Source organism: Coloeus monedula (genome assembly GCF_965178545.1).
Source record: "Coloeus monedula genome assembly, chromosome: 2".
In the NCBI taxonomy this organism is placed as follows: Eukaryota; Metazoa; Chordata; class Aves; order Passeriformes; family Corvidae; genus Coloeus; species Coloeus monedula.
This window is the reverse complement of record NC_138782.1, coordinates 102,125,836-102,153,037: the sequence shown is the minus strand read 5'-3', so window position 1 is coordinate 102,153,037 and position 27,202 is coordinate 102,125,836. Positions and strand designations below refer to the sequence as shown.

Genomic DNA, 27,202 nt, shown 5'->3' with positions numbered 1-27,202 from the left:
AGCAGCCAAGCTGAGCTCTGGGCTCTGGTTTCCCCTGTGATCACAGGCATTTGAGCTGGGAGAATTTGATTTGGGTCCACCCTCAGGCTTATTTTTTTCCCAAATGATTCAGGCAACTTAAAGCTGACCCGCTATTCATGGGAAAGAGGTGAGCTGTCCTTGGTGATGCTGCAACAAAACAAAGTGGTGGGGCACAAACAAAGTGGTGGCCAGGTTATGCACAGGCTGCTGCCCCAACCTTGGGTGGGAGCTCAAGCCTGCTGCCTGCCACTGGAGTGTGTCCCAGAATTGAAGTACTTGCTCACATCTTGCATTGCAAAGAATGGGTTTTTTTGGGGGGGATTGTTGTTGTTGGGGGGGAATTGTTCTAATAAACAGCTCTAGTTCTGCATCTCTTTACTTCAGTTTTTTCAGTTTAGTACTAACTGTTTTGACAGTTTTTCAAAGCCAAAGAGGAACCTTCTCCCCCCTTCCTTCCTTGCCTCAAAAAGTAACATCCAATTTTTTCACGTCTTTGGGGGAAAATTATAAGCCATTATGGCTGCCTTTCAGGTGGATAATTTTAATGACTCTTATACATAATAAACATCTGCAGATGATTGCCCAGATCTAGGTGTTGATCCAGAACAGCTTGGAAAGGCAGCACCTTTCCCCATCCACAACTTTCTCTTCTTCCCTAAGACCAGGGTTGTGACCTCTTCACACCTCTTGAAGATGAGAATCTTTGAATTTGTAATTCCCAAACTGGCTGGGAGAACTAAGTGGGAAAGCAGCTTTCTGCTACCATTTCCTGAAAGTTAGTGCTGGAGCTGGTTTGCATTCAGCACTACAGAACTGCTGTTCAAATGCCAGAAACTCTGTGCAGGTTCCTACATCGTAAGGTACCTCACTGGTAAGATAATTTCTTTCTCAATGTTCTATTAAGTGGGTAGAAAAGCAGGGTCGAAGAGGTGGATGGCATCTTCCTTTGAGCTCTTATTATAGGTGCGAGCTACTGGATGAATTCACCTTGTTCTAACATCTTTAGTTTTGCCAGCCTCTGCTCAGAACAGCAGCAATATGGTTGCTACCTGAGCAACCTCAGAGAAGTTGACCCTGCCTGCTGGGTTCTGCCTGTCTGAAATACATTTACATCTGTATTTGATGCTTCAGTCCTGTTTTCCCATGTTGCTCGGTTGCAAGTTGAAGCAGCAAGGGAATGCGTGTTTCTCACTGCAGCCGGTGATGCAGTACTACAGATCCTGCACTTCTTTTTTAGACGGCTCCAGCGCATGTGGTTGATTAAGCACATCAGCTGACATACAAATGAGAGAGACGTAACTTAGCTGGGCACACAGATCACACCCTGCTTATCCCCCTTTCCGACTGGATTTGCAAAACACCTGCAGCAAAGGCTTCACAGAGGGGCTACCTCTTATTAGGCCTAGAGCACAGAAAACCCAGCAGCCTACCCAGGCAGCACAGTAATTCCCAGCACATGCCTGTGTTGAAAGCCTCCAGATGAAGATGTATCTGAAGATGGTGTTTGCTGCCTAGGTGAGTTTTTCCACCATGTCAGTGAGCTCATCCAGCTTGTGCAGAGTGCTCCTGCTGACATGAAGGATGGGGTAGGTGAAGAAATAACCATCCTTTCCAGTACACTGGCTGAAGTCCATTGTGGAGTTCCAGGCGTGTCTGCACATACCTTTGGGGAACACTTAATGTGTCCAGTCTGAAAACTGAGGCACCAGGAAAACGTCAATGACAGCTGGTGAGGGGATGCCATTATCACCAGAACTGCAGTTAGGTATTAGAAATGGCAGATAGGTGCTCAAGTTCTTTTGAGGACCAGAGTCTCTGTGCATAATGTAGTTATCTGGATGTCTGAAGTACAGCTTCTTTTCTCCTCTTTTAATAAAAGTGGGAATTTAAATGCAAAACTTCCGTTAAGGTACATTAAGCCTCAAGATTTGAATACAACAATCAGCTCCTTCAGGCTCTGCTTTCCACAGCTTTTCTCACTTAGCCAGATGATATATGCAAGCTGTGTTTTAGAACTGAGCTCTGCCCTCCTTTACACCAGGAACCCTCATTAAATTCAGCTGAATTCATTGAATTTAACAGGATTGCCTGGTATAATTAATGTTTTGAGGACAGAGTTTGTCCTTAGCTTTAATGTTTTAACATCATATAGAGCATTCAGATGTGTAACAGGCAGAATATAGGGAAGTCAAACACTCAACTTGTATATATGTTGAATCCAAACCATAAAGTGACATTGACAGTCTTTCCTTGATTTCATAAACAGTTAACAATTTGCATACATCCAGCAGTGATAATATGCCTTTGCATTTAAATTTTAATTATTCTGCAAGCCTACCAGGATGTCACTTGTTTAATGGCTCACTGAGCTCAGAGGTCACCCAGTCCAAGTCTCCTCCAGTGGCATTTTTATCTGAGTAAAAACTTCTACGGATAAGAACACAGCAAACATGCTGAAGTGAGACCTATGTAGTAATACACATGAATTAGAATGTACAGAAATTTGGAGAACAGGGGATTATTGTTGCTGCCTGTTCCGAGCTTCCCTTCCCCCTCCCCAAGACACTTGCCTCTGCCATGTCCTCTGAACCCCTTTGTTCCAAGCACGGACAAAACCAAATGTAACTCAAACTCTTTAGCAGTGTCTGATTGGCCGCTCACCCCGGGTCCGCCCCCAGTCCTCCCCTTTCCCCTTCTCAGAATAAAAGAAAGGGCCCGCGAGGGGGCCCGCCCTCTTTGGCTTGCACCCTTTCTGCGAATATCTTGTCTCTCTCTCTATTTGAAAGCTTCTAATTGTAGGAATTGGCAACCAAAAGCTATATTTCTCCCTCTTTGCTTCTACTGGTGGTATTAGATTTGAAGCTACCATTTTGCTGCTTTTAGAGCCACTGAAATGCTGGATTGCCCGTGCTATCTCTCTAGGCTGCCCAAGGCTTTCTAAGGCATTGAACTACGAGCCTAGCCGGTAAAAGCTGTGAGTATCCACAGATTATGTTTTCAGAGTGTTTCTTTTTTAATGGTTATTTGACTCTGACTAGGATAATAAATTTTTATTCTCTGCCAGTCAGAATACAGACTGTCACTGACATGAGCAGTATCAGGCACTACTGAATCAAAAAGGAAGTTAACTCCAGTTGTAAAGAGGCAAGTGGCTTCAGCATGTTGGATGATGATGGATCATGCTACTTTCACTTAGCATTGGAACAGACAAATGAAGCTTCCTGACACTTCAGCTAAATGTGTGTGAATCTCTCTTGTATTATTTTACATATTACTGTAAAAAATTTTAATGGGAATTACAGATAACTTAGGTTGGAAAGGACCTTTGAAGATCATCTAGTCCAATCCCCTCCCAAGGGCAGGGACACCTCCCACTAGAACAGGTTGCTCAAAACCCATCCAGCCTTTGTCTTGAACACATCCAAGGATGGGGAGTCTCTCTGGGTGAAGTATTCCAGCGCTGCACCAAGAAGTAGTATATTTTCCTTATGTCCAATCAAAACCTATTTGCTTTTAATTTAAAACTGTTTCCCCTTGTCCTATCACTACATGTCCTGGTAAGTTGATCAGTGCTTTCAATGTCTTTGAGAACAATGGTCATCACATACCAGAGTTCTTTTCATCTCCAAAGAAACCCCATGGCTAAGAAAAGGGACCTATACTGGAGAAAATATACTACTAGAGTATCAAAATGAGTACAGGGAGTAACATACCTGATCAGATTAACAGGTGTAACAAACTGAAAACTACAGTAACTTCAGCTATCAGTGTAAACTGAGAATCTGTCCAATTACTGTTAAACTGTTAATTCTCGTTTCTTTTGCCTCTGATTCGTGAGTTCTTTTACTCGGAGTTTGCATTCAAACACAGGAGGCGCCAGGCTTTTCTTCTAATCGATGTTTATTATTTTCTTATCTATGGTACAGCTGCATGGAATGTGCTTCTTAGTTAACAAGGTGGAAAATGGCCCTGAGTTCTACCTTCCAAGGCCATTTAAAGTCCAATCTATCCAATTAGGGAATGCCAATCAATTTATTTTTACTTATAACCCAGTAACTATTCATTTATGATCTGCACTGCGCGTTTTTTGACCCAAAAGTAAACCACACAGATTCGTGAAAAAGAAGGGGAAAAGAAGAACAAACCCACACCCCAAATCCTCCATCTTGTTACACACATATATGTATCACTATATCCCATAAACCTGAATTTTCTACATCTCTACATATTCCACCCAGTGACATAACTTTAATTACACAGCAACAATCTCAGTGTTACCCCATAATTTGGGAAGCCTTTCCCAAGGCCTCAGGTCAAATGCAGTGTGCTTTTGAAGATCATTACCTGTCAGCATTGAAAGACTGAAATTCTCTAAAGCCAGGGGTTCCAACATTAAACCTCGTCTAAAATCCTAGCAGCATTTAAAACAAATGTACAACCTCATAAAGAATAATGCTAATGTAACTACTTTTAATTTACTATTTTAATACTCACTAAAGTTATGTAAATGGTGTTTAAGCCCAGCTGAAGCAGGTGGTATGGAGTATTTAATTTTTGAGTTTAGTAGTGGTACCTTAGGACAAGTCTACTCAGGTGCTGCACCAGTTTAATTCAGATCCAGCTGTGCAACCTACAGGCCATGTCAGAAACAGAAATACCAACTGCTTTAATATTTTTTCAGTTGATTGGTACATAACTAACTGTTGTTTCCGTGTACAAGTATGGCCTGTCAAACAGAAATATACTGTAAAAATGGAGCAAATTCTGTTTCTGTAGGCTTATGCCTTTTCAGGTGACTAGCAACTTTGAAGCATCCTTACCTCTTTTCATGTCTAGACTGCAGAAGTTTTGAAACAACCTGATTTTTGAGGACAGCTGTTTGGCCCCTGTACAGTATCTCCAGATGGACAAGCATAAAAATGAGTTACTGGTTACCTAAAAATACAGGTGGGGCTATTTAAAGGGAGTGAGAATTAATTGATGGATATGGTATTAAAAAAATGTAACACACAAAATTGTCCCATGGCAGTGATTTATGACAAGAAACAATTGCTAAACATTAAATCTCAAACCAGTAAAACTGCCCTATGAACAGATGTATGTATTATGTTCCTATACGAGTGGGAGTATCTGCATTGAATCTTTACAATACAGATGAAGGGAAAAATGTGGGCAGAGATGTGAAATACACTGATATCACAGTGGTACTGTGATTCCAAAAATCTGTGTTCTGAGGGATGCGAAAATCAGTGTATGCTGATACTGCTGCATCACTGATAACTGCCTTGTGTTCTGAACCCCATTTGGTTCCACTTCATGTGGCCTAACCCTTAGATACCATTTTCCTTGGGAAATACTTCGTGCACAGTGTTTTCATTTGATAATGGGAAAGGAGAGGAACTGAGCAGAAATCCCTTGTGCTTCCACTCCAACTCCCACTGCTCCTTTCTCTACCCAGCAGAATGCCAGAGTGCAGCAGCTTTTAATCTGAAAGATTTAACAGTAACACAAAACTAAGGAAGTACAGGGAGACCATTTAGTATAGTCCCTCATACTGTGGGAAACTGATACTGTGCAGGACTGTATGACTCCCTCACATGCTCTTGGACATGTCCCTGTGCTACTGGGACTTGGACCAGATGGCCTCCAGCAGTTCCTCCCAATCTTGGAGGAACAGCCATGCTGTGATTCTGAATGGTGGTTTAGCAAGCAGCCTCCTCTGACAGCCATGGACACACAAAGGTGTAATTCTCAGGAGTCTGACAGGGACAAAATGAGACACACATAGTAGAAGCAAATGAAGAGAGGTGCATTCAGAACTTCCTCTCCATAATACACATACTGATACTCTGTCAATAACTCTTAGCTGATGAAATAAGCTCATGTGGCTTGCTAATAGCTACTGAAAAATTACCAAGACAATATAAGGTTAAATTCAGTTTTTCTCATAAAAGAATCTGAGTAGTTGATTATATATATATATATATACATATATATATATAACATAGTGCACTGTAATGAAGAGTAACTGGACAGTAACAGACCTGTAGGGATGAAGCTGGCTCTAGGTCAGCACAAAGTCTTTGCAATGACAGGCCTGTTAGAGGTGACAGGTTCTGTAATAATACCACTGAATATTCATAATTGAATAAATTTTATTTCCCATTTACACATTAGCAAGAGTATATACAATTTAAAAAATCAGCCTTGCTGGGAAAAATTAGTTGGAAATCATCTATCCTAACTTGAGACACTGAGTATTAAAGCTATCACCCTCTTTGATAGCTACAGCCTCTAGAAGTGCCTGCTTCTTCTGCATACTGCGAGATGACTCCAGTTCATACATAGTAGTCAGGTTGAAGAGGACACTCTCGTGTAGGTAGTGTTTAGGGTCCTGCTGAACCATTCCTTCCAACTGCCGGAGGGAATCCTTCAGTTTTCCCAGGTAAAGAAGACAAACAGCAGCATTGTTGTTAGCCTAGTGAAAAACATATTGTAAATAAACAGTGTGCTTATAAATACATATATATATATATATGTATGTATTTACAAGTGATGAGAGAGAAGGAAAAGAAGTCTATCATCTGCAATTACAACATATTTACTGTATGCTAAGAATTACTATTCTGCATGTGTGTGCAAAACTAAAATACATTATCAATTATACAGTGCTATCCTTTTCTTCTTAAAATTCTCAAGATTTACCCTCTGCCATTAAGATCTGCTGACTTCTAAGAGCTGAAACGCTAAAAGACAGAGTCTAAAATGAAATATAAATAGTATAGGACATTAGTCAATTATGAAAGCCAAGTGAAACAAATTTCAGAAACGACATGCGTCTCTACATGCAATCATTTTCATAGATTTTTTTTTTTCATTACTTCACTATGTTTTCAGAAGTGTTTTTCTCTCTCTCTGGCTTACATGTCCACATAAGCAACAGGACAATATCTTCTTATTCCAAAAGCATTTACAAATGACTTTACGTAAATCCAGCACATCGGGCAGTCTAAATACATCATAAATTATCAAGTCAGGTTCCATTTTCCTTACCACACAAATCAGGTTTTATGAGTTACTTCAAGATTCCAACAGTACAAAGTGATATAACATGTTTAGCAGCAGAAACTTTCATATACTCTGAAAGTTGCAGATCAAGGAAGAACATGGCCTTAAAAAAAAAACATTTTTCTGTCCATTCAGGAAACCTGACTGATCTCATGTGATTATAAAACACACTATTTTACAGCCTGCAAAATGATGCCATTCATGTGTTCCTTAAACTCAGTGCCTTCAGTCTGTAAATGGCCTTGGATCAGATTACTAGGGGTAAGCTGTCTGACTTCTCGGGACCACTCTTACATGACCATGCACTGAAAACCAGGTCTAGAAAACCCAAAGGTAAATAAACAACTCTTTGATCTCAGTTTGTGACAGGAACCCAAGGCTCTGATACGCAATGTGTTAAAAATGTCACGTTTAAAATTACAATATCCCTTCAGTGTTGTGTGAAATCAAGTTAATTTTATACATGTTGGCAGCTGCCGTTTCTTTTTCTGACATGCAAGTCTATGCTAAAAACAGTGAGTGCAAAAAAAAGTGCTTTTGCAAAGATCCTGTAAAAGAAGAGTGTCTCAGAATTTCTACATGCATGCGTAAGTATTCATGCCCTTCATACAGACTGGTTCTTTATTTCCCATCCCATTTTCCATCTTATCCTTATGTATACTGAAAACCTTTTGGCACACATGCCACATCCCATTTTTCTGTAAAGCTCTGAGCATACTCTGGGTACTAATTAAATCCATGCATGACATATTACAAGAATAATTTAGGTGTTCATTATATATGTAGCAATTTGAAGATTTACCACAGCATTTGATGAGTCGATCCTTAAAATTTCTGTGAAAAATCGATGAGCTTCTGCAAAATTATTCTGACCAAGGTGGAGAAATGCTCTAGAAAGTAAGTGACATACAAATGAGTTCTCCTCAAAAACCCAAGGTAATACATTTAAAAATGAATGGACACCATTTTTTATTTTTCCTGTTACAGATGTAAGAGTTTCTGACATTTGTTCTTCACAGTGTGAAGGAGACGCTGATTTACAGACAAATGGAATGACAATTTGGATCACTCAGCTATTACATTTTCTGCCTATGAAAGCAACAGTCTTCATTGTGTTTTTATTAATTTAAATGCAAATACTCTCTTCCCAGAATTATTTCTCTTCATAAAATTAGCCATATAATTTTCAGAGCACTTTTGAATAGTATCTTCTAAATATATTAAGCCAATGTGCTAACCATTGCAAAGTGAGTCCCCCATCACACAGTTCCATTTACTACAGTGTATTCAAGCATCCTTTGAAGGTACTGGGTGGTACTTTCCTGGCAGATCTGATTATAGGATGACTGCCCAAAATAACTTCTCCTCTCCTAAGAGTTATTTATGTAAACGTGTATTGAAAAAAAGCAGTGAAAATATGCAGTGCCTGAAAGAATGAGAAAAAGCTTTGTAAAATCAACGGAAGGATTGCAGTTTCAATGCAGAATAATATGACTCTACCAAGTTACAGAGATCTCCTGAGTCTGTATGCCATTCAGTCTCACTTATGACAGATGAAGTCAAATAAAAGAGAGAAAGAGAACAGGATTGTCTCAAGGGTAGTTTAAGGATCACATTGCATACTTTGTAAAGCTACATTTTAAAAAGTTTTCTTTAGCTATTAAATGATCTACCTGTTCATTAAAACCATAATTTGGCTCTGTAGTCCATCCAATTTGTGAGTCACTTTCTCAACATCTTGAAAATATTTTTCTGCAGTTTTTATGTCTCCAATCTAGACAGAAAAATAAGTAAGTTACGACAATAAGAAGAGATACATCCTGATTTTATCTTGTAATGACACAAAATCATATATAACATATCCATTAGCAATCTTTTTACACAAAGGTGAATGGGTAACACCTGTTGCAAAACAATGTATTTGAAGAGCCACGTTAAGGTCATGAAAAGCACCACAGAAGCATGTGCAGTTTGCCTAAGGCAGCTTCTCAGCTGGGGGCTCAAGAGCACTCACAGACTGTAGGGCAGGGAGGCCCCATATCCTCATTTGGCTCTTTTGTTGTAACTAACTGCACAGTTCAAAAAGGTAGCTGAAAATGAGAGAAGGTCAGAGTTACTTCCAAAGGGATGGGGTGTTACTCCACAGGAAGGGAAGACGGACACCAGTGGCCTTGTAGGTAGCACAGGACCCACAGCAGGTTAACCCACAGCCTCTGGGTCATAGTCAGGGGCCACAGGATGACTTCAGTGCATCACACCACATGTCAGAAAACAACTACACTGCAATGGGCCACTGAGGATATTGGGAAGATGGTCCATTTGCAGATTAAAAAAACACCAATGAGTGGCTCGAGCAGGATGAAGGAATGAGAGATTTTAAAATTGGCAAAAAGAAGTACAGATTTGATGGAGATGGAATGGCAAAGGGGATTTCTAAAAAGGAAGGGTTCACCTAAAGGAATGTTACATACATTGCTCTTTGAGATGAAAAAAAAAATACTTGAAGAACGCCACTTATTTTGAAAATAAGTTAGCAGTGTATTTTTCAGGCTGGAGAGATGGAAGAAGATGAAAACTTACTACTTGGTAAAATAAATCAATCAGAATCAGAATCTATCAAAAGGAATAAAATGAAACCAGTTCAGAAACATAAAGCCATGGAAACCAGGCAGTCCTCAGGTGGGGAGATTCAAGGGGCCCTCAAGAGACCACCTGTTTGTTTAAGAACAGGACAAAATTATGAAAAATGTTTGTCACAAATGTGTTGAAGTCTCCTTAAAGCTCTCAGATGGTGGATATTACACATCTGAGTCTTACTAGGAAACTTAATCCAGAATTCTTAAATTGCCCTAGTATTAGAAAATACATTCCATCTTACTGCACTTTTTACCTCAGTTTTTTGTCCTGTCCATAGTGGTAGGGGAGAATGTGCAACTCCTCTTTTTTTACTGTCTTTTGCACACTTGAAAATTTTTTCTTCCCCTTCTACGATGAGAATCAATTTGCAGGCAAATCAGTGTTTACCCCTTTCTCATAAGTAAATGCTTTCTGGATTCTCTGAACTCTCCCGTTACTTCACATCCTCCCTGAGTGCCCACGTAAGAGGTCTCAACAATCCAACTGATCTCTCACCAGCAGTGAGAAGAAGGAATCACTTTATATTTCACACGTGAATACGAATTTTGCTTTTACAGCAAATATCTGGAAGTCCAATTTGTTTACTCCAGTGTAGTTTTCTTACCCTCAGCCTATTTCCTTTCTACAGGGAATAGGCTTGTTGTTTCTTCCCATTTTGTATTTGTATATTACTCCCAGTCTTTGGTAGCATTTTGCCTTTGCTGTTTGAATCACAGCCAATTTAACATTTCAGTTTCTTAACTTGTCAAGATTATTTTGCATTCTGATCCTGCTCTTCATAGTGTCTGTACCATTCCCAGCTTGGCATCATCTGCACATTTTACAAGCATTCTTCATATTTCATCATACAACTACTACCTAACCAAAAAATACAAACACTACAAACCCTAAAGAGATCCTTGTGGACAAGATCATCTAGCAAGTCCTTCTAGTCACCAGCAAATGACTTGCCAATTGCACTTTTCAGAGACAGCAAACATCCATCTGAAGGCTTCATTTAGATTTCTTCCCAATTTGCTTATGGGAGTATCACAGTGGCAGTACCCAAAGCCCTACTCACACCACTAATATAACAGATACTGCTTCCCCTCTAACCACAAGACTTAGCCCTTGGCAATATCAATATAAAGAAATTATTCTTCTTTACATTTAGGAGATGATCCAATTGAACACTGCAGTCAAAGATGCAACTGTCTATCTACCAAGCATTTCTGGAATACCCAATAATAGTTTTTTCTAACGAAACAGATGCATTTCTCCTAGATGTTATGTAACTGGACTCAAAAAACCTGAATATTACTCATTCTAAAATACCATATATTCAGTTATAAAGACAAAGGATACAATTTCTCTCTATAAATACCACTAAAGATGTAAATCACCATGAAAATAATGGCATTTAACTAGAGGATAATGCTGGCAAAGTGTAAATGAATCTGTCCTTGAGTATTTTTAGCCTGGAAATTAGAAGGAATCCCTTAACCATGAGAACAATCAATTTCTAAAGCAAACTACCAGTTTGCTCTCCTGGGAGCTTGATGCATCCAAATCTAATATGCTTTGGTAATAATCAGACATTATTTGTGATCATGAATAGTTCTGATTTCTTAGCAGCATCTTGTACCTTCTCAGCAAACATGCCAAACTCTTAAATCTCATTTTTGCCACAGAGGGGAAACGGTTTACTTTTTAAAATTTTTTCGTGGAGAATACAATTTAAAAGAAATAATTAGTTTTAATTAGTCATTAAAGTAATTTAACCAATTTAAGTGGTCTTTATAACTTAATTTTATTTAATCTAGTTCAGAAAGTATGACTTCAGTATCTAATAATAATTAGCACATCAAACATAAATGAAGATTCTACTGTTAACCTTAAATAATCCTATCCTCTAACAAGGACCCTCCAATATACTACGTGCTTAACTTTGTTGTTTGTCTAGAAACCAAGATTATTTTTCTTAAGTACTCCTAGAAATTTTTTATTGCTTTTTGACTCAGTTTTGCAGCAATCTATTGCAGAGGGTAAGGTCAGGCAGCTTTTAAAATTCTTTCTTAGTGTACTTATTCAAATGGCAATTTTGGATAGGTCGGCCAGTGAGCACTACACAATATAATCCTAGAGACTAAAATGTATTCACTGTTTCTCCATTTCATGTGAATTTCTGTTTTACACGTCAGGTGACTGCTGAAGGAATTACAGTCCTTATGAAAATTTCTTTGTGATAGCCTCTGTCTTTTCCTCCATTCTGCACTTCTCTCATTCTCATTTCCCACTTTTTAAGGCAACAGCCAAAGGCCTTACATCACATCTAGACCTCCTCATGCTCCATTTACATGTGAGGATAAAGACGCTTTAGACCAGTTAGCTCAATTTAATTAAGAAAAAAAAAAAATCACCAATAAAGCAAAGTTTTGCAAGTTGAAAAAGGTTGCGATTTTTTTCTATTAAACTCCTGAATTACACTTTATTCTACATTATGGCTTTGTTTCATATGTATGATGTCTATTGTCAAACAGTGTCTCTGACTGATAAGCAACTGGAATCTGGCTGCCTTAAAGCCTCTCTTGGTAAATGTTCAAAGTTAGCGGCATAGTCTGAGATTATTTGGGAATTACTACTTGTTTTTGAGAAGTTGTGACATTTGAATATGAGAAAACTGCTTTCCAATTTTACCTGCAAGATATTTTATTTTTTTTTCCAGGGAGTGCCTTGTCAACAGTGCACACATACCACAGAGTTATCTTACCAAAATGATGATGCCCAGGATTGCAACACATTTATCTTTCTTTAATTTGAACGTCTTGGTTTGGATTACCTGCACACTGCCTATTTCTCTTAATATATCAAAATCTTGCATCTGTTGCACCAGTGCCCCCCAGACAGAGCTGAAGATTTTGTCACAGAAAAAGACAACAAGCCAAGCAATAAAACCTTATCTCCTTAAGGTGCTAGAAGAAAGGAAAGCATTTGCATTTAGAAATTATTCCTTTTAACGTCTATCTTCTAGATATCTTCTAATATCAAGGATTCCTCACACCCCCTTTTGCTATGTCCAGATCTGACAATAAGACCCCTAAGAACTGAAGGCCTGTTGTCACATTGTGGAGGGCAGTGATTTCAAATGATTCTGTAAGTTAGGAGATGCTTTCCTCATGGGAGTGAAAATGTCTCCATAGCAAAGGAGTGACAAACAGACTTTGGGTGTGACATCAGGGCAGACACTCTTGTCAGCAAGGCAGTGCCAGTAACGTACCCAGTCATTTTCCCAGTAAGACCAGAACTATTAATAACTTGTATTTCCTTTAGTATTTTGCATATTCACAGTACCATTCTTTAACATGCATAATTACTATGTTCCCTGTTTAGGTAATAATTAATGCATGCAGCCAATATCATAAAATTGCTCCAAAGTGATGGCGATCCCCTTTACACTAGACTTTCAAAGACAGACATGTCTACCACACTGTGAAACCATGCTCCTGCTGAGAACTGAAAACCCATAATTGAATTTGAATGACATCCTATGATTTGAAGCAAACAATGTTAATAATTCTCTATTAAGAGTAAATTACTCGATTTCAATATAATTTTATTACAGGAATTCACAAATAAGATAATTTATAGATACTTGACAATCCAAAATTAGATTTATCATTAATAATAAAAGTAAGGAGATAAAAGAGGAAAAGTTTGAAATATCAGTATCAGAAATATGAAACTGCAAAGAACTTGTGAGATACTAAAAATTAAAAAAATCAGATAGCTATGTAGATGCATCTTTTTATGAAAAACAAAAAGACATCTATTTCTACTTATTAAATACAGTTCCATGGACATTTATTATACTTGTACTGTCTTACTTATTTTTTTAAGGTGCCATTCCCTGTCTTCTCAGGGATATCATCTGGACAACAGAAGGACACTCTTGATTTTTTTTCTAGATGAAGATTGCAGTTATATGGTGTGACTGAGAGTTGCATGCAGTCTGAGGCAGTGAGACATGAAATTTTTAGTGCAATTCTGGCTCACTGCTGTCAATGGGAGCTTTACCATTAGTTTTAGGGAAAGCAGAATGTCACATTTTAACCAAAGTACTAGCGTAACTTTCTACAGCATATTCTTTATTTGCTAATGTACTTTTAATACTATAGGTGCTTCGTATTTCCTAATTTTATCTAATATGACATGGTAGAAGGGTTTTTGTTTTGAGCACTGCCTCTGCAATTTGACATGTGCCCTACAAAAACAGCTACAGTTTTAAATGCAACAATTATTCTCTATGTAGCTATCAACAGCAGTATTACCTAGCAAATTCAGAACAAAATGCGTACCTGAAGGAAAATCCTTCCAATTCCACTCAGCAACTGAGGTTCTTGCTGTGGGTAATATTTGATGACGGTGTGGTAAGCATCTACAGCCAGCACATAGTCCTAAGGGTGAAAAGCATACAATCAGGTATTTCAGCTCGGAATACTTCAGCCTTTGTCAGCTTCTTTGTAAAGACGTATTCCAATAGAATTAAAGCATTTGCAACTTGTCAGTGGGACAGAATTTCTATCAATCACTGCAGGCACTAGTAGCTGACTTACATTGGTCTTTTCTCAGTTATACTGGAACTGCATACACAGGGGATTTTTTTTTTTTTTTAACTGGATCATGCCACAAACTAAAACTCTGAACATTTACGCCTCATCTTAGATTATGATTTAGGATGGAAGTCAAGCACCTTCTGTGTGACTGGGAGTATACATACTTGAGAAATGTCTCATGTTTCAAATATGTATGTAATTTACATGGTTTAACAAACTATATTCCAAAAGCTTTGTGAAGTGCCTGTGCACATGCTCTTGTGAAAAGCATCATGTGACAGAAACTGCAATTCTTGCACATCTTCAGATGACAAACTAGCACTACTACCAAAGGAAACAAGACATTTTCTCTTCCTCCACCCAAACTGTTGGGCTTTTTAGTGCGTAAAAGCAGGTAATCTAAATAGAAAATGGATTTGGGCTAAAACTAAGTGAGGGGAGGGCTAGTTCTGATCTCCAGAAAGCTTTGCAAGTGATACATCTGCACAAAGGCCGTGCTGGCAGGAGGCCACTCTGAGATCTGCCTGTTCAAGATGGAGTGCCAGTATACCCTCCAGCTAAGGACCAGTGACAGAAGATTAAACAAAACCATGGTCCCATTTCCCACTGGAAAGAAATGCCCATGTGACTGGTTCCTGCAGTTCAGCTGTTTCATGGTTGAACTGCAGTAATTCAGTGACCTGGGCAGGACATGACTTTCAGAGCCTGGCCACATGGTTTGGCAGGCAGAGGTAAGAGGCACTGCCTGTGCTCTGTGCTGACTGAGACAGGCTGTAGCTGTAGGAACATCCACTGGCCCAGGACTGTGCCAGCCTCAGTTGCTGCAGCTTGGAGAAACGTGAGCAGAGGCAGACAGCACCTGCCTTTGCTTACAAGGGGCAGGCCAAACAAAGGCTGAGTGCTGTAACACTTTGGTGCTTCCCAACAGTCCTGCCCTTCAACTTAATACAAGAATTGTGGTGGGCTTTAGAAAGCAAAGGACAACAGAGAATAATTGTTCAGAACTACACAGACATCTTGGGATACTCTCTGCCCTTCCATTTTTCTTGGTCAAATTATAGTACTCAGTTAACTTGTTCCTAATGTGATCACAGCTACTAGTAAAGATTGTTTTTCTTCATCTCCTGCTTAGTTTGAGGAAGCAATGTTCCCCAGGTGTAATGAATTCCTTTTCCTGAGGATGCATTTAAAAGGATGTAAACCCTGCACCCAGCTCTGAAGTCCTCAGCACAGGAAACACATGAATGTGTTGGAGCAGGTCCAGACGAGGGCAACAAAAATGGTGAGGGCTGGAACACCTCTCAAGAAGGAAGGCTGAGAGAGTTGGGGTTGTTCAGCCTGGAGAAACCTCACTGCAGCCTTTCAGTATCTGAAATGGGCTTATATATCAGGGCCTATTGTGATAGGACAAGGCATAATGGTTTTAAACTAAAACAGGGTTGACTTAGACTAGATACAAGGAATAAACTGTTTACACTGAGAGCAATGAAACACTGGAACAAGTTGCCCAGAGCTATGGTGGATGCTCCATCCCTGGAAACATTCCAGGTCAGACTGGTTGGTGCTCTCAGCAACGCAATCCAGTTCAAGATGTCCCAGTGCATGGCAGGGGTAGGTTGGACTACATGACCTTTAAATGTCTGTTCTGACCCAAACCATTCTATTTGAAATGTATTAATTGTTTCATACAAACAAAAAGTCAAGACGTATCTTTGGAGTCTGATCTGTATATGAGAGAAATTACATGTCCTGTAATTGTAGGAGGTGAGTTAAACAGCCCAGGAAAGCCCTCTGCAGGACCCTTCTTCTGCAAACAACTTGTATACTGTGGGTATAATGATTAATTCTGAACAATTAATTATTAACATTTAGAGGTTATTCCAATTCTAACATGCCATGACAAGTTCACACTTATTATTGGTAATAAAAAGACTTTAAGGAAAACCAATATGCCATATACACAAGCATATTTATTTAAATTCTGGTGTATTTATAATTCATGACTTAAATGTGATGAAGTTAAAACAACCACAATTTTTCATGAATTTATGATTTAGGAAAAACTCAATTTTCATTGTAACAGCTCTCAGTAAAAGACTTAATTGATCATGGAGTATGACTGTCAGGCAGGCAGGCATAAAAAACTTGGAATAGGGACCCTTTGATCTAGCTCTTTAGAGGAACCCCAGCCATGCTTGTAGCACCTATTAATTCTTCCAAGAGTATAATCCACTAAATCTGAAGGATTGTCTGTGACTGTGATTTCAATCCCTTCAAGCATCAAATGTGGTCACTAGAGAAATAATTTTCTTGTATCAAATTCTGTGGTCTAAAGCTGCCCCTTACCCAGTGCTCACTCTAGTGCACACTCTAAGGCTCTGGCTACACAACAAAGATGCACAGCACAACCACGAGGGATTGGGGCTCTGCAGTCACATCCCCAAACTGATGCAGAAACAATTCCCAGGAGACCATGCAGCAAGTTGACAGGAAAGTGCTTCTGCCAGCTTAGTTTACAGGTTAGCATGAACTGACAGCAGAAGAGCCTCAGCCACAAGAAGCTGCATGAGTGGGCAGTGTTTGCACAATCACAGCAGCACAGGCTCTCTCGTGTACATAGCAGCCAGCCTTGGTAGGAATAAGCAGCCATGTCTTAGAGGCCCAAGCTGCAGGGGCTCAATGGATTTGGCCTAGTCAGGCAAAGAAACCCCCCTCCTTTTCTGCATTCCTTAATGTTATCTCCAACACCATATGCATTACAACTACGAGTACATAAACACTGACAGCTCCTAAAATGTGAGAGTAGAGGTGAACATTAAGAGTCTATGCACTGTGTTGGTGGACACTGCACCCTCTTTCCATACAACAGGATAGCACATTGCATCTGTGCTTACCCACCCCATGCCTTGCAGTATGTGTCACAGAAATGGGACCCACTTCTTCCAGGAGATGGAAAGAGACTAAATTATTTATGTCCAAAGGCAAAAGCAAGGATGGCCCCAGGATGAAACTGTGAAACATCATCATATCTAGGCTCACTTCTAAATACAACCTCATTCTGTAGTCACCTGTGGATCCCACAGTGAGTTTAATATGCATTTATTCTTCTCCCCACTCTATCATGAAAGCATTAGGAGATTTCTTGAATACCCTACATGTGATACAGAACAATACTATTCAGTGGTGAGTTATAGAGGCATCTTATCGGACAGTTCCTTCTGATGGAGCATATAGTAGATGATATTTGGTCTCACTTACTAAAGACTGTTTCATTCACAGTTTTGCTAATGTAACATAATACAACAAAGATTGTCTGATGGAATAATAAATACACACCACCTCTGAGGAGTGAAGTCTTGACTGATACAAGGCGTGGTTGTGAGGAGTAAAACATATTAAATACCGCCAGTAAAAACCCCAATGACTACAGCCTGTGATCTTAAGACTTAGAGATGGGGCTGACATATCGTCATGGTCTTTAATTTCAAAAGATTAAGAGCCTTCCAGTTTTCCACACCTTTGTAAAAAAATCCCAGAAGGAGGACTTAAGTTACACTATTCAGGATATGAATGAGAATTGGCCTATTGTTTTATAACTCAATACCTCTTTTATTATGAAAATTTGGAGTTAACATTACAATATACTAATCCAGAACAGTTCTAGTAAGCCACTGGACCTACTCGCTGGAGTATATTTTTCCTTTAATGCACCACACTGTAACTGTACTTCCCTTCATGGTCACTGCATTACACATTTTCATGTTTCCCTCATCACCACCTTAAGTACTTAATTAGAAATAAGCATAACTGACCGTGATGTGTAGAATGCTGAGAATAAGTTCAAGAAACCTTATGACTAAAAATCTTAGTTATAGAAGTGGATAGTTCATAAATACTTTATTTTGGGGAGAAAGGACAGGGATAAGTTATCCTTCCTCTCTATCTAGTGCAGTTGTGGAAAGGTTATGAAAGCAGAGATTCACAGTGCTATGAATCTTGAGAGCTGTACTGCAGTACTCAGGCTCAGGACATGATGATTCATGCAGTTTTTCTCCTTTAAATCATAGAGGAACCAAAGTCCTCAAGCATCAGTCTTTTGTGTCACTAGCACAAGCTGTTACCTCCTTTTTGGTACAGTTTTAGTTGTATTATATGTATGTATTAATGTGTGTGTGTACAGTTAGAATATGTTAGTTCGGACATTGAGCCAATGATATTGGATAAGGGGTGGAATGTCTCGGGGTGACTTTATGATGTGTATCCCATACCGCTGCCCTATGCCTAGACATGAATCCTGTCCCTTTTCCCTAGCTTTAAGGCAGACTTTTAAGATGGGGGGGAAGCCGGTGGAATTCCTTCAGCACTGTGTTCAAAACCAGAGATAAGCTTGCTGGCTTCTTCTGCCTGGCTGCTCCGCTTCTCTAGCAGAAAAGAAAGTTACATTGCTTTTGCTTTTCAGCTAGTTTCCTGTTCATTAGCTCAAGTACAGAGCCCTGGGACTTTGGCTTCTTCTTCTTCTCTTCTGGACTGTTCAGCAACACCAGAACATACCAGGAGGCAAGGTGTAGACCTTGGCCCCCAGGGGCCCACACCGAACCCCAGCTCCGGAGGAGAAAGCCACACCCACAAAGGACTCTGACATCTACCCAGGTTCTCTCCACAGTGAGAGGTTTTATTATTTAGTATTATTCTTTTCCCATGCCGGCGTGCATTGTGTTTGTTAAAAAAATAACTTTTTGTCCTTTTTCACTTTCCTCTGAGGAATTTTCTTTCCAAACGTGGTGGGGGAGAGGCAGCTGAAACCTGCTTTCTTTGGAGGGGACATTCCTCCCAGAGCATCTCCTTTAATTTGTCTCAAACTGTGACAACCCAGATTAAAATCAATTCTAATGCTTTTGTGTTACAAAGGGCAAGTTCTACAAAAGCTAACACAACACTTAAGAAAACTAAAAAGCACAAAATGCGCCTTTAATTAGAGGGCATTTATAATATATATGGAAAATACTTAAGTGTTTATTCCTTAGAGAGATGAAAGTCTGGTAAGATAATGTCAAAAGCGATTTTAGCTCAGATGAAAAGAACTTAAAAAGTTCTTAAGACACTTCCATGGCGATTTAGTAAAGTGATAGGCATTTTGCAGATAAGACTTTTGAAATGAAGCAATGCACATCATCATTTGCATGTTAAATTAATATTCCCCTCATGCAGCTATATTCAGGATATGCTTTCATAGTGACTTAAGCCCACAGTTCTTGTAAATGGAAGTCTACAGTGAGAGGTTACATGGTCTCCCTCTCCCCTTCCCCTCCTGCTGTGTTTCCACATCTTTCCTTAAGTTGCCCCTTGTTCACAGGAAATGGGAAAGCTGTTTGATATCAGTTAATATGACTGAGATCTACCATTTCTTTGTCATTTGGTTAAGTCCAACAGTGGTGCACAGAAGGAAGGTAGAATCCATTTAAGAAAGGTTATATAAATTAAGGGAGATGAACAGGAAAGAAAGGTATATTAAGACTGCCTTAAACTGCTACCAAATTGTCACTGGTCACACAGATAAAGGGACACAGCAGGCAGAATTCAGCACCTAGGAAAGATAGTCCCAGGGTGTAGGAAACATGACTGATTTCCTGTGTCTGGGTGAATCACTTTGCCTTCACTCGCTATCTCCAAATTAATATATCCCCCCTGTCTCAATAATTTAAGGAGATGTTTAACTATGAAACCAATGAGGCATATTTAAAAAGGCAAAAATCTTTGTACTACATAAACAGAATCCTTTGATTCAGGTAAGTAATGCTGAAGAGATACGACGTGAAATAAACCTAACCAAGAGTTGAGGATTACTAAAGTAGCTTTAAATAGTTATAGGGCCAATATATAATCAAAGTGGGTTTTTTAAATTTTCAACTGTCAATCCTGACAAGATTGTTCCCTGTTAGATACTACTGTAGTTTTTTTGGCCAAACAAAGCGGTGGGTAAAAGTGAGATAATAAGTTTGGGGTTTTTATTCATACCAAAGTCACATTGTTTTACTTTAATAAATTATTATTATTATTATTATCTTCATCATCAACTACTTGCACAAGGTATTCCATCACGTAACAGTATCAGATCAAGCATAATGTTACAATACTGTAAATGGTCACTAGATGGCAATAGATGGCTCTGACTTGGAGAATGAAATAGTTCTTTCTTAAATTACACACACGTGAAACACTAGAATAAAAACAAATGCAGTTTTTAAAGTAGATGATACAGCAGCCAAAAAAGGTGGAACCATATTAAATTAATATAATTGTTCATGGAAGAACTTACAAAAGTGTGTTTAAAACTTATTTGAATAGATTCATAATGAATACTCTGGAAGGTAGAGAAGATGACTACAGTACTGCTGCATGTTCGAATGGTCTGGGGATTCCTGAAAACTGAAAGACCCACAACTAACCTATAGCCAGTGCACTGAAATGCAAATTTCAGATGGAAGTAATTACGCATTAACATGCAATTGTGGGTAACCTGGAAGCTATTGTGAACCATAAATTTATAAATTAACAGCTGGGAGATAGGTCCTAAATACAACTGGTCTTAAGAAGTATCTGAGCTGCAGAATTTCTGAAATACCATTTCCAAAAACATGGTAATTGGTATTCACAAATATATTTCTATTACTCAAAGAAAATAGCACTAACAAGACCAAACCAGAGGAAGGTAAGAACTATGCATGCATGTAGATTTGTGTGTACACATGAAAAACAATACTACATGAGTTAAAAAGAATTCACAGCAAAAAGTAAAGTAAATTTCTTGAAAATATACCAGCATTTTCTTATTTATATATTCTACTTTGTTTGGAATGGCAACTCATTCTTTTCTTCACTTGTTTACTGAAAATTATTTAAAAAATTAACCTGTATCATGTACCTACTTCAAAAGACAGATGCTTACTAACTCTTAAAAATACCCCATGTTTTAATGAACAATTATTTCTATTCAAGACAGGAATGTTCTTATTGCAATAAAATCATGAAAACAAATGGGTATTTCCCCTAATTCTCATAACAAGAATATTCCATTTTGTGTAAAGCTGTATAGCTGGCTTTTGTATTAAAAAAAAAAAAAAAAAAGAAGAAATCATACTTTTTTGAGGTATTGTAATATTAAGAATGGAACCTTGTTTGGGAAGTAGCTCAGTAAACATCAGAGGATCAGGTCTGGCATGACCTTGGGCAATCGAAGTGCAGGGAGCCAGGAGTGCAAATCCTGGCCTGTGAAGATTCTACTGCTGACAGCCCTGCTCCGAGGCTGTTGCTGCTAATTGATTTGTAAAGCACAGCTAAGCTCAGGATAACAGCAGTTTGCTGCAAGAGTGGCAACACCCGTTTCCCTAACCAAAACATAATCGGCAGAAGTTGTTTTATTTCTACTTCCCGAATACAAGGAGAAACTAAGAGTGTTGCACCAAATGGAGTACAATTGGTTAAAAAATGTAAGGAGGAATCAAGGGAAAAAAAACCTCAGTAGTGAAAGCTAGTCACATCTGCTTTTATTCCTTTCTCTTCCATCCCTACCTACTAGTGAGGATTTAAACTTGAAAGAAGACATATTACAACTGAGATCGGTTGACAAGGGAGGATGTATTTAGATGTTCTGGATCTCCATCAGATACAAAAGCTACAGTGTTATTAATCCTCACAAACAGAGCAACATTCCTAGTGCACAGTTTGTAAAAGGCAGAGCACATAATTACTTTCAATTAGAGCATTTAGTTAAGGGTTTGAAAAATTCAATTTAAAAATGCAAATTCTGTATTGTTATTGGATGTTCTTTAGGATAATTTGGGGAGAAATAAGTACAGATATATTCTCAAAGAACATTAGTGCAAATAGCTATCTATTAAATAAGACATTATTAAGCCTAATTAATTCTTCACTAAGCAAAACCTTCATGTACTGTCAGGTAGTCTTCCCTTATCTCTGCACCAGTAATTCACTTGTATTTTCTCTGACATTCTATTCTGGAATATACGGTACCTCTGCAGTTCTGCCACCCACGTACCTTCATCATTAGCAGACAGTTTGCCATGGAGTACATCACCCGGCCCAGACGTGACCTCCACAGCTGAACAGAGGCTGCAAAGTAAGAGCAGCTTGTGAATTTGCAAAAATAAATTAGAGGTTCTTTCTTGCCATCAATTATTGGTCCTATGAATTACGATTTTGAAAGGTCTCCCTTGTTAACACCACTGGGTTTTAGCCTAGAATTTTTAATCCTCAGCCTTGCTGCAGCATCAGACAATTCTGCATCTCTCCAAGGGAATTGCTCAAGCAGCTCTGAGTCCCATACACAAGGCAACAACCCAGAGCAATAGACAGTCGCTCAGCTCTCGGCTCAGGCCAAATATTAAACACCGAAATAAGCAACACGTTTTCCAACATCAGAACAAAAGGTGCATAAAAGGATTCGAGTGATAATGAGCATCAGTTTAAAAACACATAATCTACAGCATTAAATGTGATAAATTAAAAAATCAAACATAGATGTCATTTCAGAGCCAAACATGCAGAGTGAGAAATGTCTGAGTCTGGGACTGTTTGTGCTTGCCTCTGGCTGAGAGATATGCTGAAAAAAATCTGCCAAGCTTGTCTGCTTTCCCTATGCTCCCGGAGCTTGCAAGCATTAAAAGCTGCAGCAGATTTCTCCTTCTTGCTTTGCAGACAGACTCCTGATGTTGTAAGAGAACAGTTCATACAGACCCTTATTTTCTCTCGTGTTAGAGTACCATAGATCAATGCTAGAAATATTCCTCTAATCCTCAAAAATAAACATTAGGACTATTCTAGTACATTTGAAAAATACATGTATCTCAGTCAATCAGCTGTCAAGGTCACTGTAATGATTTGAAAGAGAGTGGGGGGAAGGGGGAAGAGGCTATTTCAATAAAATTGTGATAACTGAGAACACTCATTTGTATCATTAATGTAGTCGCTGATGGAAGCACAGCAGATTACACAGATAATTCTTTCAGCACACAGTCATTGCAAGTAAGAAGAGCTTGGTGAAATGTCTACTGCTTTTCCTAAAGAGGAAAACCCCAACCCATGAATATTCTCAAATTACCTTTGTCAAAAGAGGGTTATAATGTAGGGTCCAAGACTGAACCCAGTATTTCATCTACTGTACCTTACAATCATTCATTACTCCTAGCTTTTGTTTTAGAAATTCCCCCTTGACCACACATCCCTAGTGCTACCAATGGAGGCGATTCTGTAAACCATGAACAAGTACTTCATGACACATTTCCTTTTTTTCTTTCCAGTAAAATCTGAACATAATTAAATAACTCCCCTCCATTATTTCACTTAAGTAAATATCTCCTTTTTTGCCCGTCCTCATAGTCTGGTCATCACATTCAGTTTTTTAGGACTTAGGTGACAACAAATTAGATGTTGATTCCTACACCAGAGACATCCAGGTTTCATGTTAACAATCAGCACCAGCTACAGCTCTCAAAAAAGGACTGCAAGGCAGGCAGACCAGATATCTTCAGCCTGTGCTATAAACTGAACAGGAACCTGGTCAGGAAATTCTGTAGCTCTGTGGGATGAGGCTTCTTAACACTGGCAGAAATGGGCTAAAGAAAACCTGCAAAGCAGTAAACAAAACCAAAAACACAACAGCAGATCACTGTGTTTTACTGAGATGCCTGAAACGCTCTCTGCAGGTCCATGCAGCCATGCTTCCACTCTAAGCATTTGCTTTATCTTGTTTTCATCAAGGGCTCTGTACTCCACACTGCTATTCATTTCAACAGGCATTGTGAAGTTACAAAATTGGCATCTTATAGAACGTGTTACCAGGCAAGTGGTGCAATGCTAAATCTCACTGCCTGCTGAAAAACTGGCAAATGAGGTGCTCTGTTCCAGGCTAGAGGAGATGTACATGCTAAGTTGATTGGTGTTGCACCTTCTTACATCAGCAGCATGGAAATTACATGCTAAGCATAATCCCCATAATGAATTAGGGCTGCCATCACATAAAGTTAATAAGGTTTGCTTCAGCAAGTCTCAGATGAAAAAAAGCAAACCCATTATCAGCTTCCTGGAGCTCCAAATGCAAAGAAGAAGCAGAGAGGGAGCAGACCTGGCTGACCTCCACAGACAACAGCAGTCAACAGCCTCTACAAAGGTCCCGTGGGCTTTTTGGCAGTCTTAAACCTAGAGGTAGCTGCAGAGTAGACATGTAGAGATCTCTCCAAATTTTCTGCAGCCATGTCCCTTGGTAACTACTAGCTGCTGCTTTTCTAACTATGCCTTCTCCTGAGCCCATGTGAGCTCTGAAGCGGAAGCACAGAGGAAAAGCAAGGAGCCAGTAACTCTTGAGTGAGGCAGACTGCAGGACGCAGGATTATGATACAGCTAGGAAGAAGTCCTTGTACCTTAAAGGGGGATCAACACTTTGGTTTTAAAGTTGCAAAAAAGAAAAGATGTGGAGATAAGGATGAAAATTCTGGCAGAAAGTGCTAACAGGGAAAAGCAAGTAGGAGAACAGAGGCAAAAAGTATATCAGATACAAGAGAAAAGAACATAAACTCATGAAGTGCTGTGTCTAAATCTTCAATGTAAAATTATTTCCCTTTTTCCTAAATCTTTTGCGAAGAGTAGTTAATGTATTCATTTGACTAAATGTGCAAATACCTTTCTGATATATGCTGCTCCCATGTGTTCACATTTTTAGGACATATTTAGATGGTGTATCAAGTCAGGTACACTGACACACTAAAGCAACTTTTACATCCAGTCAAATTGAAGACCAGGTAGAAGAACAGTTCAGATGGGTCTGCACCCTTCCATATAGACACAGTTTTAAGGAATTATTTATAATTTTTTTCTGCTACTAACTCTACCCAGCCTCTTCCTATCTCAGAGCCAGACTTTTTTTTCCACAGTCTCCATGTGAATGGTCTCCTACAAAGAACTTGGTAACACTCCTTAGACTGGTAGCTAAAGCTGAAAGTTTTTTGTTTTCCTGATGTGTGATTCCTTGCTAGGCATCATGAGGGGTCCACACAATTCATAGCAATGTCTAAAAAGTCACATCTTGTTCAATTTTCAAGTACACTCAAATGACCTCATTAGTATAAATTCTGTTAAAAAAAAAAAAGCTTGTCCTGATCACCCTTTATTGTGCAGTAAATTGCCCTGTACTATTGAAGCAACATAACTAAGATAGAAGGGACAGGATAAAACATAATTGGACATAAAATCATGAAAATGATGATGCAGCTCAATATAATCTAAATATTGTTCTAACGAGTGACTTAGATATTTCAGGAGTCTAAGTACCATGCAGCTACAGTGAAACTCAGCCACCTGTGCAGCAGCACCCTAAGCCAGAGTAGCCATTGTACGGTGGTAGTTCAATCTGAAAAAACTGAGTGATGTCAGACATGAGGTTTGAGAGGAGTCAGTCAGCCAAGGCTTAAGATGAAACATCCATCTACCTACAATACCAATACACTTATATATTCATCACAAAAAGATAACAGCCACATTGTTTCTCCTAAGTAGGAAAAAGAATTTATTTATTGCATGAGTTTGATCAAGAGCAAAACTGTGAAATTAATTCCAGCAAAAAGCAGCACAAGGTGTATCATTTCAGGGGCTGAGTAGGCTACCAGACTACAAAACTACTGTTTCAGCCAGTCTGGGGCACTCTTGTGAAAACTCCTGGAATACTTAGGCTAGCAATAAAAACACACCATCTGTGAAAAAAATGTTTAAAGAATACCTACCTTGTCTGTTTTCCTGTGTAATGTTAGTCATACTTCCATCTTCAGCCAAGCCTTGTTCCAAATTTTCTAGTATCTGTAGTAATTTTTTTAAAGTAACCAACATGAGTTTAAACAGCACTATATAGTTAATGCAAATTATCTACAATTGACAGTTTCTATGTAAACCAATTCATGCAGGAATGCTTCACCTAGGTAGAGTTCAAAATTACTGGTTATTACCATAGCTAAATCAATTGCATAAAGTAAGAGAGCCATTGTATTGTAGAAGGACGTTAGAGTTCGGTTTATGATACTTACAGAACATTAAATGTCAGCACACTCTAGGGGTCATACACATTTTGCTAAGTAAAACAGGAAATATGCTTCACCAAAGAATGAACATTAATGACCACAGTGAAAAGTCAAACTGATATTTTTCAGAGAAGGCCACGGCCTCCTGACTTCCTCACCCTAAGTATGGGCTTTAGTTTCTTTAGTTTCATGTTTTTGTCTTTAATGAGGTATTCATCTTAGTTCTTACTGCAATTTCCTTCTCAAACTTTGGGGTTTATTGCTTCTTTTTATTTATCATAGTATTAAATCATGTAAATTGTTGAGTGAATGAAACATTTGTTGTTTTGTTGGAAGAATGGAAATGTATACTGAATGAAGCTTGCGTCTCAAGCACTTTTAAAATATGCATGCAAGGCTCTATTTGAAATACACGACAACTTTCCTTTTCCTAATTCCATTACAGTTTCTCCAAGTTCATTTCCTGATTCCCACAGATGACTCCATGTTTCCTGTTACAGATGTATAACTTTGGTTGTAGAATGATGCCTGAGATTTCCTTCAAAAAACTATTAGGGCCACTTGCTGTTCTAATCAGCCACTGTGGTTACCCAATGAAGGAAATACGAGGCATTGCCTCTTCTAGGGACTGATTGCACTTCCAAATGAAGAGCTTTCAGTTTCTGACAGTATTAGAAGTAATTGTCTTTTCCTAAACTAACAAAGTATTCCAATTGTGCTCAGTGTTTCATAAAGGAACACTTCAAATCAACACAGGAAATCCTTGAAAAAGAAGACAGATAGAATTAATCCGGCCTTGCA

General features: G+C 38.8%; 1 protein-coding gene across 3 annotated transcripts in view; it reads right to left on the bottom strand.

Moving 5' to 3' along the window:
* Positions 1-6,158: 6,158 nt before the first annotated feature.
* Positions 6,159-27,202, bottom strand: part of TRAPPC12 (trafficking protein particle complex subunit 12) — a 48,776-nt gene continuing 27,732 nt past the window's right edge. For 2 of the 3 annotated variants that reach the window (XM_082300164.1, XM_082300165.1), the window contains exons 7-12: positions 26,111-26,183; positions 22,375-22,448; positions 14,061-14,159; positions 8,763-8,863; positions 7,892-7,979; positions 6,159-6,499 (exon numbers count right to left, since the gene is read on the bottom strand). In XM_082300164.1, the coding sequence (XP_082156290.1) occupies positions 6,257-6,499; positions 7,892-7,979; positions 8,763-8,863; positions 14,061-14,159; positions 22,375-22,448; positions 26,111-26,183 (678 nt within the window). In that variant the 3' untranslated portion in view covers positions 6,159-6,256. Of the gene's footprint in view, positions 6,500-7,891; positions 7,980-8,762; positions 8,864-14,060; positions 14,160-22,374; positions 22,449-26,110; positions 26,184-27,202 lie in introns of those variants that run through there. The other variant, XR_014227205.1, reaches the window with a different exon arrangement.